This window comes from Carassius gibelio, chromosome B20, assembly GCF_023724105.1.
Source record: "Carassius gibelio isolate Cgi1373 ecotype wild population from Czech Republic chromosome B20, carGib1.2-hapl.c, whole genome shotgun sequence".
NCBI classification, from domain to species: domain Eukaryota; kingdom Metazoa; phylum Chordata; class Actinopteri; order Cypriniformes; family Cyprinidae; genus Carassius; species Carassius gibelio.
The window spans coordinates 15159744-15173950 of NC_068415.1; the positions used below are offsets into that span (position 1 = coordinate 15159744).

Below are 14207 nucleotides of genomic sequence, written 5' to 3' on the forward strand. Positions count from 1 at the left end.
TATATATATACATATAGCTATACACTATAATATACTATTTACTGACAAAAAGCTGCCAAATTTGGCACATTAAATATATGTTTACTGGTGCTTTGATTCAGATAGCTTAGACTACATTAAGTCACTGGAGTTAATAAAAAAAGTGATTTCAACAACTGCTTGTTACAATTTATTCGTGTACAAAACTGCTTCTACAAGAGATGAGAGTTAAGTTAAAATCCTTATAATTAAATTCAGATGCTAAATATTTTTTTTAGATGTATAATTATTTAAAACAAAATGGCAATTAAATTGGAAAAGCACAGAATACATTTGGTTATTATAATATGGTCATATTTATCTCGGGCCAGTAAACGTCTATTGTGGCTTATTTATATCACCGGACCTCCCAAGTACATACAGTATTGTTCAAAATAATAGCAGTACAATGTGACTAACCAGAATAATCAAGGTTTTTCGTATATTTTTTTATTGCTACGTGGCAAACAAGTTACCAGTAGGTTCAGTAGATTCTCAGAAAACAAATGAGACCCAGCATTCATGATATGCACGCTCTTAAGGCTGTGCAATTGGGCAATTAGTTGAATTAGTTGAAAGGGGTGTGTTCAAAAAAATAGCAGTGTGGCATTCAATCACTGAGGTCATCAATTTTGTGAAGAAACAGGTGTGAATCAGGTGGCCCCTATTTAAGGATGAAGCCAACACTTGTTGAACATGCATTTGAAAGCTGAGGAAAATGGGTCGTTCAAGACATTGTTCAGAAGAACAGCGTACTTTGATTAAAAAGTTGATTAGAGAGGGGAAAACCAATAAAGAGGTGCAAAAAATGATAGGCTGTTCAGCTAAAATGATCTCCAATGCCTTAAAATGGAGAGCAAAACCAGAGAGACGTGGAAGAAAACGGAAGACAACCATCAAAATGGATAGAAGAATAACCAGAATGGCAAAGGCTCAGCCAATGATCACCTCCAGGATGATCAGAGACAGTCTGGAGTTACCTGTAAGTACTGTGACAGTTAGAAGACGTCTGTGTGAAGCTAATCTATTTTCAAGAATCCCCCGCAAAGTCCCTCTGTTAAAAAAAAGGCATGTGCAGAAGAGGTTACAATTTGCCAAAGAACACATCAACTGGCCTAAAGAGAAATGGAGGAACATTTTGTGGACTGATGAGAGTAAAATTGTTCTTTTTGGGTCCAAGGGCCACAGGCAGTTTGTGAGACGACCCCCAAACTCTGAATTCAAGCCACAGTACACAGTGAAGACAGTGAAGCATGGAGGTGCAAGCATCATGATATGGGCATGTTTCTCCTACTATGGTGTTGGGCCTATTTATCGCATACCAGGGATCATGGATCAGTTTGCATATGTTAAAATACTTGAAGAGGTCATGTTGCCCTATGCTGAAGAGGACATGCCCTTGAAATGGTTGTTTCAACAAGACAATGACCCAAAACACACTAGTAAACGGGCAAAGTCTTGGTTCCAAACCAACAAAATTAATGTTATGGAGTGGCCAGCCCAATCTCCAGACCTTAATCCAATTGAGAACTTGTGGGGTGATATCAAAAATGCTGTTTCTGAAGCAAAACCAAGAAATGTGAATGAATTGTGGAATGTTGTTAAAGAATCATGGAGTGGAATAACAGCTGAGAGGTGCCACAAGTTGGTTGACTCCATGCCACCCAGATGTCAAGCAGTTTTAAAAAACTGTGGTCATACAACTAAATATTAGTTTAGTGATTCACAGGATTGCTAAATTCCAGAAAAAAAAAATGTTTGTACAAAATAGTTTTGAGTTTGTACAGTCAAAGGTAGACACTGCTATTTTTTTGAACACACCCCTTTCAACTAATTGCCCAATTGCACAGCCTTAAGAGCGTGCATATCATGAATGCTGGGTCTTGTTTGTTTTCTGACAATCTACTGAACCTACTGGTAACTTGTTTGCCACGTAGCAATAAAAAATATACTAAAAACCTTGATTATTCTGGTTAGTCACATTATACTGCTATTATTTTGAACAATACTGTATATATTTTAAAAGAGTGGTTTGGATATAACTCTACACCCCTCTATGGCCCTTTGATTAAGACATTTACTTATTTACTACATGTTATTTCAGCATGTCAAGTGAAACGCAATCGGCATAAGGGCTATTTGGTCCCGTGTCTCGCCTGTGGTTTAGTCGTGAATGTTTGCCTATTCGTTCGGAAAGAACTGTTGGCTATTAGGCAGAGTTGTGCGCTCTAATAAGGTGATGAGAGAGAGGATTCTTTTAATGAGGTTAGAGGAGTTTCTGAGTTCAGCATCACCGCATCTGTCGGCATTTATCTTGTTTTCTGGCCTTTCCTTGCGCTCTGTTTACGTGGCTTCTTCTTCGGTCTCACCATTCTTTTTTGTGTTTATTGAGAAATAAACTCTCTTAATAAGTATATATATTGTCGTTCACACGTAATGAAAAACGTTGGGAATAGCAACAGTTCCAGTTTGCTATAATAGAAATTCCTATGTGTGTGGCTCTGGCTGCTTTTCATAAAAATCGTATCCGTCATTAAAACATAAATTAGATTTTGACACACACAGGCAATTGAATTTAAGCCCCCCACTCAGCCCCCAAAACGATGAAATGAAGAGCAGGCCCTGCAGCTGCTATTCAGATGAAGGAGATAATTGGCAATGAAAAGTCACTGCGCCGCATTATGTTGTCTGCGGGATCATTGTTCATTTTCCCCTTGCTATTGAAGACTATATTGAAAACCCGAGTGTTTCCTTTCAGTTTTTTAGTATTCACCGTGTGTTGCTTAGTTACGGGGAATGGGGGGAATCACCCACTGTATCAGTCGGGATGGGCCGCAGGCTGGCCCCTTGCGCCACAATGCAACTTTTGTGAGGAGGCGTTGACACAAATTAATGACACTTATGCAATACGGCAGTTATGGACCGCTTATAGTGCAATATTGCACGGAACTAAAGGTGAGATACGCTGACAACTGTGTTCATTTTCAACACATTAGAGATAGGCTACTTGATGATGTATATAAATGCTAATAATAACGGCTTTTTATCATTTATAGTCTCTCCCAATTAACATTAACTCACATAAACTAATTAGCCTATATTCCTATGGAACAACCAGTACTGGCATACAGGGAAAAAATATTCAGTAATGATAACGAAATGTTACAGAATTTTGGAAAAGTTCAGCAGACGCTTTCAATTTCTCTCGATTTTTTGCCATTCATATAGCTCATATAGGCTATTTTATAGGCTTTACTTTATTTAAAGAATTCGTAAGTCAAAAATGTCATAAAATAAACTCCATTGTGACATAACCACAATCACAACAAATCCATTCACCTCAATTTATGCAAAAGAGTTTGGAAGTATTACAGGTGTTTATGAAAGCTGTGTAGTTTTAGTGTTTTGGCAAAACCCCAGTCTTTCTATAGGTCCTAGCTGGCCAACACTATAAAGTAGGCCTACGACTGAAAGGTGTTTAAATACTGATTAGAGTATTTACAACATCGTATCTTCAATAACTGCGTTATTCAACCACTCACTTCTCTTTTAAATAGGCCCTATACACGTTTGTTAGACTCTCCACTTAACCCAAGCAGACAAAGATGTATTCCTATCACCCGGAGCAGAATGAAAGGAATCAAAGGATTTTTTCCTTAAATGGGCTAATTTTCCCCTTGAATTATGAAAGTAATGGCTAGGTAACACTCTGTGCACAGTACCCGACGGCTTAAGTCTTAAATCCTTCCACGTGGCCCGGCTAGTCGTGGCAATTAGAGCTCATTACAGACTCATAAAGGCTCTCATTTGTGGGATTACTTAATAGACAATGAAATTTTATCGTGAAGAATTATGGAGGGGAAAAAAATAATATTAAAGACTGGACGGTATGAAGGGAGCGCGCCGCGAATCATTCCGCATGGGTTGTCATTCATCTCTGTCTCTCTCACTCTCTTCTCTCATGTCTCATACGCCGTGTTTCCTCCATTACAACAATTACAGCCAGAATGACAGATGTGTTTGTTTTATCGCCTCCCCAATTCAGCCCATTTTAAAGTCATATTCTACCTCGTTTAAGAATGAGACTCGCCGCTGATTTCAGCAATTAAATGCATATGAAAGCCTCTTGGTGATACTAGCTCGGTGCTGATATGAAATCGTCATTACGGAGCTTGAACTTTGGCCTCGATCATCATTAGTAGACTTTCAGTTTTATCTTAACCTCCATAAAAGCCGCTCCAAATGAGAGCTGATTTTTACTATGTTTTGGCTGTTATTGAAAAGCTCAGGTATCAGCCCTTAATTGAGTGTGAGCTAAAATAATTGCAGCCTACATACACAGATTATAGATTGACAGCATTACTTTCACTGTTATAACTTTCAGACAAGAATTGACGGGGTTAAGTCTCTCCCGACAGAGTAGGAGGTAGAATACTGGCAGACCTTTCGTTTTGGGGAGACTTAACCTCGTCAGAGCACGCTCGCTTGCGCCACTGGCCTCCTCGCGCAGTGTCTGGAAGTAAGAGGCGTTCGCGCGCAGATGAAAGTGGAAGCTCAACCCGCTGCTGACCCGCCGAGAGATCAAACCCGCTAATTATTGTCACAAGATGAGGGATTAACGCATTTCTGAAATAGCTGGCTGTTTATCCACTCCAAAAACTCCACAATAAACACTTTCTAATTGAATCCTAATCGCTATCAAATTGAAAGTGCCCAGGCTCCACTGAGAATCATAAATCTTTAATTGTCGACTAGCGATCTTTCCAAACTGATTTGAACCCAAAGATTATAGCTGGAAATGTTTTTTTTTTTTTTTTTTTTTTTTTTTTCAGTTACTGGAGGATGTTTCATCAACAATAAATACTTGGCAAGAAGTTTTTTTTTTTTTTTTTTTTTGAGTCACATTCTAAGCCTAGATGATGTTAATAAATAATAGTAATCAGTGATGGAATTGGCCAAAATTTACTGTGGTGACTCTATCTTGGAAAGGGGCTGGGGTAATATTGTTAAATTTAGTTGACCTTTTGGGTGTATTTAATTATAAAACACTTTATAATCTATAATAAGTTAGTAAGCAGTTAGTTTTTCTATTGCATTCTTAAAGACTCTACTGTCACATTACAGAAATTAACCTTCTCATTGATATTTGACTCCTTAAAGGTTTTTTTTAACCGTTGTCATGCCATTTTAGTAACTTAATTAAATGTATGTAAGCAAGGCACTGTCTTTGTCACTGAATCATTCATTCAATCGATTCGTTCAAATGAAAAAGTAATTTATTTTATAGTAATTTATTGTAAATACTATAGTGTTTTTGAACCATAATATAGTAAAGTGTATTATACTGCACATATTGTATTAACAACACTTTGTTAAAAAATGCTACAGCATACTGTAGTACTAACTATGGTGAATTGATCAACTGTTATAAATACTGTAGTATGCTTTAGTTTCTACTGCAGTAAACTAGTGTATTGCATAATATACCCTATAGTTGTAGAAAACTTAGTACAGTATTGGGTAAAGTACTTTGTTTATATTACTATAGTTGTTATATTACCACAGCAACTATAGAATTACCACAATAAATGAATTCAAGTACTTTACTATTGTATGGTTAAAAAAAAAACTGTAGTAGTTACTATAAATTACTATAGTATTTTTTCATGTGGGAAAGGCTGATTAATTTAGGTATGAAGCAAATGACTCTCTTTATGAATGGGTCATTGAATCATTGACTCACTAGATTTGTTCAAAAGCAAAGATGCATTCATAAATGAAACAGCGCTGTGTCAAAGACTGATGCTCAGCGGCTGTCACACACCTGGACTCATTTAATGTTTTTGCCCCAGTGACCCAGTTTCTGTCTTCCGTGATTAGTTCCCAGGTGTGTCTATTATCTTCCTCATGTGTTCCATGTCCCTGTTAATTTAATGATTCCATCCACCTGTGTTTCCCCAATTATCCTTTGTACTTAAGCCTTGTCCTTTCAGTTCTGTTTTGTCGGGTCTTCATTCATCACTTGCTACTTACGTGTGTCTACCTCTGTGCTCCATGTTGGATATCCCCTGTGTTGTTTATATTAAAAACCTTATTCCGTTTATCCTCGACTCCGTATTCCTTCAGGCAGCGTAAAACCGTGACAGAAGACCCGACCTAAAGGAGAAAATAGAAAACTGCGTGTTCTTCCCTCCGTTTTGCTTTTGTTTTTTCACAGTCTTTTCGTTTCTTAGTGTCTATGGATCCCCTCTATCGTCCCGAATTCCTCATCCTCCTGCTGAAGCAGGAAGGACGTTCTCTCGAGGACCATACCAGACAGTTTTCCTTATTAGCTAATGCCACCAGCTACCCGGACGGCGCGCTCTGCACCTTCTACAACACCAGCCTGAACTCCAAATGCAGAGCGTTGTCGTCCGAAGATGGTCCTCGAGAGGATTTCGCCGCATACGTGGAGTGGACTCTGGCGAGAAATGGGTCACCTCTCACCGTCTGCCCCATAGAGGACCTCGCCAGCCCCACTCCCGACCCAGAGACCAGCCAGCCACCATCACGCCGCACGGAGCCAGAGCCCACCGCAGCCGCAGAGCCCGAGCCATCCACTGTCAGGGAACAGGATCTCGAGAGCACGACTGACCAGGTGTGTGAGCCGGCAACACCGTGCATCGTGGGAGTCCTCGTGGAGATCGAGGGCGTGGAGGAAAGCCCTGCCCACACTCCTGCGACTGAGGGTGAGCTGTATACAGTCTCTGAAAGTCATATGGAGCAAGTTCTGGATCTGATGGACTGGTCTACGGAGGTAATCCCTAATATTCCTGTTTCCCCGCTGGTTCCGTCCAGCCCTGATTCCCCTGTATACCCTCTCAGTCTCCCACTCCTACCTCCTCCAGTCATTTCCTCTGCTCCATTTCCGCTGGTTCCGCCCAGCCCTGAGTTTTCTGTTTCTCCGCTGGTTCCGCCCAGCCCTGAGTTTTCTGTTTCTCCGCTGGTTCCGCCCAGCCCTGAGTTTTCTGTGTCTCCGCTGGTTCCGCCCAGCTCTGAATCTTCTGTTTCTCCGCTGGTTCCGCCCAGCCCTGAGTTTTCTGTTTCTCCGCTGGTTACGCCCAGCCCTGAGTTTTCTGTTTCTCCGCTGGTTCCGCCCAGCCCTGAGTTTTCTGTTTCTCCGCTGGTTACGCCCAGCCCTGAATCTTCTGTGTCTCCGCTGGTTCCGCCCAGCTCTGAATCTTCTGTGTCTCCGCTGGTTCCGCCCAGCTCTGAATCTTCTGTGTCTCCGCTGGTTCCGCCCAGCTCTGAATCTTCTGTGTCTCCGCTGGTTCCGCCCAGCTCTGAATTTTCTGTGTCTCCGCTGGTTCCGCCCAGCCATGATTTTTCTGTTTCACCGCTGGTTCCGCCCAGCCCTGAATCTTCTGTGTCTCCTGTATTCCCTCCCAGCCTCCCTCTCCCGCCTCCTCCCAAACCTGCTGGTCCCTCTACTCCTCTTTCGCTGGTTCCGTCCAGTCCTGATCCTCCTGTCCTTCCTCCCATCCTTCTCCTCTCTCCTCCTCCTAGACCAGCCAGTTCCTCGTCATCCCTGCTGGTGCCAGCCAGTCCCGCAGCTCACCCTCAGTCCGCGCCATCGGGGCGCGGTGGTTCGCCGCTGGACTGCCAGTCTCCAGCTCCGCCTTGGCGTGTTAAGGCCCTGTCTCCGCCTCCAGCCTCCGAGCCCTGGACTCCTCCTCGGTCCTTCGACCCAGCGGCTCCGCCTTGGCTCTTAGCTCCCTCGTCTCCACCGTGGCCTGTCATCCCACCTGCTCCACCGGGCTCCCTCGTCCCTCCGGCTCCACCTTGGTCAGTCGTCGACCATCCGCCGCCTCGGGACTCCACTCCTCTGGTTCCACCTCGTCACTCCATCCCTCCGGCTCTGTCAGGCTCCTCCTTCCCTCCGGTTCCACCTCCATCCTCGGTCGCTCCGGCTCCACATCGGTCTGCCAGGACCCTGCCTCCGCCTTGGTCGCCTGAGCCTTCTGCTCCACCTAGGCCCTCCGGAACCTCGACGTCCCCCTGGCTCTGCGGCTGTGCTGCTCCATCTTGGGCTCCTCACCCACCGGTGCAGTCTCCGCCTGTCGGCCCCCTGGTGTCGTCGACCCTTCCTTCACCATGGCTCCTCCCGCCGTCGACTCCACCTTGGATCTCCGTCCTGGCTGGTCTCTGGTGGACCATCTGGCTCCTCCTGCTCCTGTCTCCTCCCTGGCTCCTCCCTCCGTCGTCTCCTCCCTGGCTCCTCCTTCTGTGGTCCCTGTCTGCTGGCCCCCTCCTGGGAGTCCGTCCTCCACCGGAACCTCCTCCCAAGTTCCCACCCACGCCTCCCTCTGTTGTTTCTACGGTGCGAGGACGCACCTACCGGGAGGGGGGAGTACTGTCACACACCTGGACTCATTTAATGTTTTTGCCCCAGTGACCCAGTTTCTGTCTTCCGTGATTAGTTCCCAGGTGTGTCTATTATCTTCCTCATGTGTTCCATGTCCCTGTTAATTTAATGATTCCATCCACCTGTGTTTCCCCAATTATCCTTTGTACTTAAGCCTTGTCCTTTCAGTTCTGTTTTGTCGGGTCTTCATTCATCACTTGCTACTTACGTGTGTCTACCTCTGTGCTCCATGTTGGATATCCCCTGTGTTGTTTATATTAAAAACCTTATTCCGTTTATCCTCGACTCCGTATTCCTTCAGGCAGCGTAAGACCGTGACAGCGGCTCAGCTGTGACCTATATTTTTTTGTTGAAGAAATAGAGAAAATAGATAACAAGTTGTTCCTAAAATGTAAGTCAATTAATATTAATTTTTGTATAAAATGTATAAAATTGTTGTAAAAATTCAATTTCACATTTGCAAACTCTCCTTATAATCTTTAAAAACTGTTACCCTCATTAGTTAATTGCTATGTCATAAACTTCCATTTTAATTAATAAAGATCTCTACACTGCACTGGACCTATTATTGACATTGTCCCTAGCCTATACTTTGTTATAATGAATGACAAACTGCAGTCTGCTTTCACGATCTGTTCAGTGAGGAACAGGACGCGCAGCGATAGAGAATCATTTCTATTGGCTGCAGTCTGCGGGTGGGTATTATGGCAATAGACGGCACTGCGCAACGAATCATAAACACAGCGCTACGTTAAGAACTAGGATCGCTTTCGTAGTCTTTTGAATTTATAAAATATAGAAATCACTTTAATTACCAAATCAACCTCCTCCCCATTTCCAGCCCTAATAGTAATAAATAAATAATAAATACAGATGAATAGACGGGGAAATGTTCATGTAGCATATTGTTAGTTGTAAACATACAAATATGTGGATGCCTCTATATGGATGATCTTAAGGTTAGAGCAAGAAAGCCCTAATACAGTAGGCTATGTACATAAGAGAACCATGGATGAAGGGCGATTGTTAACTTCTTATAGACATGACTTTTGGCCAATAATCTCGAGTTATTTCTATACTGAGGTGTAATTTGCCATCTGAAATGGAAACGTTACTTTCATGTCGACACAGACAAGCTCAGTTTATGTGAGAAATAGATAGGCCTGTCTACGTTCAATATAATTTGGAAATCTAAATAATAATGCAGTATATTAGACCAGGATTATAAAGGGATAATTGTTGATATCTCAGTAGGCGCACTTGACAGAGCTGTTGTGCCACTTTGCCATACCCGCGAGCTAACAAGACTGTATTGGCAAAGATTTGATTGGAGGCTCTCATGGGCATCACGTGTCTCGGAACACCAGAGGTACTAAAGCCCCTGGGCCGTGAGTGCACGTGGGTGACGTTAGGGCCGGCCCTCTCCGGGGTCCCTTTTGTTGAACTACAAACATAAGCCAGCTCCCGAAGGCTTTAGAACAGTGTTAAGACCACTGTGTACTGCGCAAGTCCTTGGAGCAACGCCATCAGTGTGGTATTACTGACACCATCAGCATCCCACGCAGACAGAAGCGATCATGTCTAGGTCTTTCTACGTAGACTCTTTGATTATCAAGGATCCCGCTCGCCCGGCTCTCAGCGAGCACACGGGACAGGACTTTCTCATTCCCATTGGCATGCATTCTCCCGGAGTGATGAGCGTCACTGCGCCCCTTTGCCCGTCCCGGAAGTCCGGCACCTTTTGTGTCTGTCCGCTGTGCGTAACCTCGCATATCCACTCTCCCCGCGGTGGGATCCCACTGCTGAAGGGACAGGGCTTCTCCGGTGACGCGGCTTTCTGTCACAGGGTAGCACACCAACACAGCCCCGCGTTAGCACACCCGGGACACGGACACCCGCCCACGAGCTACAGTGTCACTGACCCTCGGAGGTATCACTGTCTATCTCTAGGTGAGTGAGTGCGCGCGCAAGCTATACACCTGTTACTCCTTATGACGAGACGCTTTTATAGAGTTTAAAAGTCGGTCTTTGCGCATTTTACCTTGTTTTATTTGACTTTTGGTCTACTTTATATTTTATTAATCATGTTGATGTTTGGCACGTTTACTTCTCAAATACACAGAATTATATATTAATGGCATTCGTTGAATTATTTCGCAAAGTTGGTTGCCAATGACTTAATTTTAATGTATTTATTTTTTTCACCTGCAGGTGCGTCTGACAACAGCCACATACAGAACGGCAAACGGATGCGCACCGCCTTCACCAGCACTCAGCTGCTTGAGTTGGAGCGCGAATTCTCATCTAACATGTACCTCTCCCGTTTACGCAGGATCGAAATAGCATCATATTTAAACCTGTCAGAGAAACAGGTGAAAATATGGTTCCAAAACCGCCGCGTTAAACACAAGAAAGAAGGCAAAGGTACGCAACGGAGCGCGCACGCAGGATGCAAATGCTCGGGCAGCCACTCACACTATCCGCGCTCGGAAGACGAAGAATCTCTGTCACCTGTGTCAGCAACAGAGGAGAAGGGGACTTCACCTATCTAGGGGCGTCGCGAACAGCATAGACTTAAGTTTGGTATCCTTCATGGCACATTTAAACGTACGGATCCGTTGAAACTACTGAGTTTATGGGACATTGTCTTCCATATTTCCATAACCCGAACGGTGTGGAAGTTTAGCTACCAATTCCTCCCTCTTTCCTCTTAAAGTAGACTATTGTTTCACCCTGACACTCAAGTCAATTATTTGTCTTACCGTACGACAAACTGTGAAATAATAGTTCAGTGAAGTAAAATACGTTTTTACAGTTTAAGTGAAAACGTCTTTGAAACGACCACGGATAATCCATACTATCTTCCCTGTTGTTTGAATAATAAATGTTGGATATATAGAGAAGATAAAACACTCCCTGTGTGATATTGAAAATACGCAGACTGTTAATTCAACCTGTCCTAGACTACTGAGAAACTGGGATTTTTTTTACACCTGATTTTTATGTGCATATTAAAAAAAAGTGTATATTTGTATTTATTTAAATAAAATTACTTCTGTAACTAAACTTGTGATTTATGCAATTCATTTGAGTTCTGTATTCATTTTCTGGAACAAGGCACCTGTTTAAATATTTCACAAATAAAACATATACATAAACATTCGTGTGGCCACATAATAAAAATGATAGATAGACGTCCACTTCACAGCCTTCTGACCCACTGAATATTTTTTAAAGAGAACTGGAGAAACTCTTTCCTTGAAAGCGTCCTGAAGTGTAACACTAGAGGCTATGTGAAACTTATTTGTTGGCCTACATGCAGTTTATTTTTGTTTTTGAATATTTATTAGTTAATTGTTACCTTAATGGTGCTTATTCAGAGATTTAATTTAACTGCACAGTCTAACTTGGTGTTTAAGTAGCATTTAAACATATGAGATATTTTCACTTATTTTCCAGTTTTCTTCTTGTATATTCCCTACTAGTGCACAGGCCACAAAAGGCCTATAAGAGGGAATTTGTATCTCACGTCACGAACCAGGTGATAGTCAATTATACGTTGACCCTGTTCTGTTAGTGCTTTTCAAGAGACGGTTGTCCCCCTGTTAAATTAATCCGAAAGGAGTTTAATTGCAGTTTTTGTCCCACGTTGGTTGCTTATGTAGCAATTCCTTCAATACGAGCGAGGGAAAAAAAGCTACGCAGAGCTGGCCAAAGGCTTTGACAGGTTAGATTGTCCTGCCAGGAACTCGCATTTAGCCGGCGGACCCCCGACGGCGGCGAGCTCAAGGCCTTTCACGAGACGTCAACAGGGTTCCTCCGCGCGCGAGAAAACGATTTAGTCACTGTTTCATTAGGCACTATTTGAACCTTTCAACTTGGGCCAAATTGAGGGGGCATGCTGAAAATTGAGGGATTACGTGGGAGGGGTGATAGGAAATTAGTGAACGCTTAATTTAACTCGTGTTCCGTCAGAGTTTGGGATACATTCCTAATTGAGAGGGGAAGCAGGTGAAATTTTGGTCCCACGCAGGTCCTTTCAGAGAGGGAATAAATGGCCTCCTTTCACGTCTCGCTTCACGATCATATATTATCGAGGGAAGGCACCTAATGAATATATATTGAATTTCTTATTAATCGAATTAGACTTCACCCCTCGCAGGTGTGAGAGAGAAAGAGCCCCGACAAAAGAGATTTCAGCCGTTTCAGAGCTGACTCCCGTTTTTCAGACGTGACACGGTTGACCCCAGATGCTTGTCACTTTATTAATATAAGATCCAAGTCTCGAGTTTGGAACTTGAAAACTTTATATTGTCACGTTTATTTTAACAGAGTTACTAAAAAGTAAACAAACTTAAAACAAATCTAGGTCTTCTTGGTTATATATTATTTTTAGCTATTTATTTAGAAAATACTCTTTTAGAAAATAGTATTAAGCTTAACATTCAGGATATGAGGCAAGGCAAAGCAAGCTTTATTTCTGGTGTTATGGCATGTAAAATCAATTGGGGTGGGGTGGGGGGGGGGGGGGTTGAATACCAGATATATTAGAAAATCCGATGCTTAAAACCAAATATTAAATGGAAACAAAGTACGGCTCAGCTTTTAAAAGATTACGCACTGTCGCAAAATGGGCAATTACGCATGACAAAGAGCAATTAATAGAAGCCCCTTTTAAGCACTTGCAGCTGCTATCGCCTTGAGAGAAGTGGGGCACTCGGGCAATGAATGCCTCCAAACCTGTTTTGTCTTCAGTCGAGGAAACCGCTTTTTTAATAGTTTAAACTGTGAAGTGAAATGCTGTAAACGCCGTTTACTCGAACTTGTGAGCTCGAGGACGTTGTTTGGGCTTTCCGTCCAAACCCGATTGTTTTAAAGATGATGGAACTGGGAATTCTAGACACGTGTCCCATCAGTGCTGTCCATGGTGACTTAATTTAGTGGGAACTCGGTCATCACACAATATGTCCCGAGCGCTTTTGTCGGGCTCTCTAGAATGGGCCCTTTCTGAGACGTGTCAGCTCCTCTTTAAGGCGTCCCATTGTTGCGCTCCCGAGCGTGCCCACTATATTATCAAGTGTGCTAGTGGCTTTGCTGGATTAAAATGTATAGCCGTTGTAAAAAGAGGTCAGCTTTGAATGAGATAATATATGATCATATTATATCCGTCACACAATGTTAGAGGACAGAATATTATTCATTACTTTGGCCAGCTCATTCAGGGGGGAATAGGAATCAGGGTCTGGTATAAGTGGCCTTGCTATAGGAATTAAAACTAGACAGATATGAGTTAAAACTAGCTTTCTAGATAGATAGATAGATAGATAGATAGATAGATAGATAGATAGATAGATAGATAGATAGATAGATAGATAGATAGATAGATAGATAGATAGATAGATAGATAGATAGATAGATAGATAGATAGATAGAATACAGGGTATTTGCTTTTTCTCTGAATAGTGTTCTCTGTTGATTGATGGTTGGAAAGCAGACTTGAGGGCTGTAAATTATCAGAATGGATGCAGAATTGTATGAATGCCTGTCATTGGAATCAGTTGTAAATGATGTATTTTGTCTCTGTAAACAAGCATTGAGTACTTTGAACATCTATTTTAAGGAATTTATTCTACAAGAACAAACACTTTGAGGTACAAAACACGAATTTGGCCCCCTTTGATGCCATAACACCGAATGAATGATATTTAAAAACACATTGCGTAATGTTTCAACGTACTTATATCACATGTGAAAAATCAAAACACAAATTCCTTTATGAACGTCC

The 14207-nt window shown here is 42.5% G+C and overlaps 1 protein-coding gene across 1 annotated transcript; it reads left to right on the top strand.

Annotated features, from left to right (window-relative positions):
• Positions 1-9886: 9886 nt before the first annotated feature.
• On the top strand, positions 9887-11425 carry gsx2 (GS homeobox 2). The gene is made up of 2 exons (XM_052587158.1): positions 9887-10372; positions 10634-11425. Exons 1-2 carry the CDS (start codon positions 10000-10002, stop codon positions 10972-10974), a joined length of 714 nt encoding a protein of 237 aa, XP_052443118.1. The 5' UTR covers positions 9887-9999; the 3' UTR covers positions 10975-11425.
• The last annotated feature ends 2782 nt before the right edge of the window (positions 11426-14207 follow it).

Coding starts and splice junctions, on each gene's coding strand:
- gsx2 (XM_052587158.1), top strand. CDS start 10,000: ATGTCTAGGTCTTTCTACGTAGACTCTTTGATTATCAAGGATCCCGCT. Junction 10,373..10,633: donor GTATCACTGTCTATCTCTAG/GTGAGTGAGTGC, acceptor TTTCACCTGCAG/GTGCGTCTGACAACAGCCAC.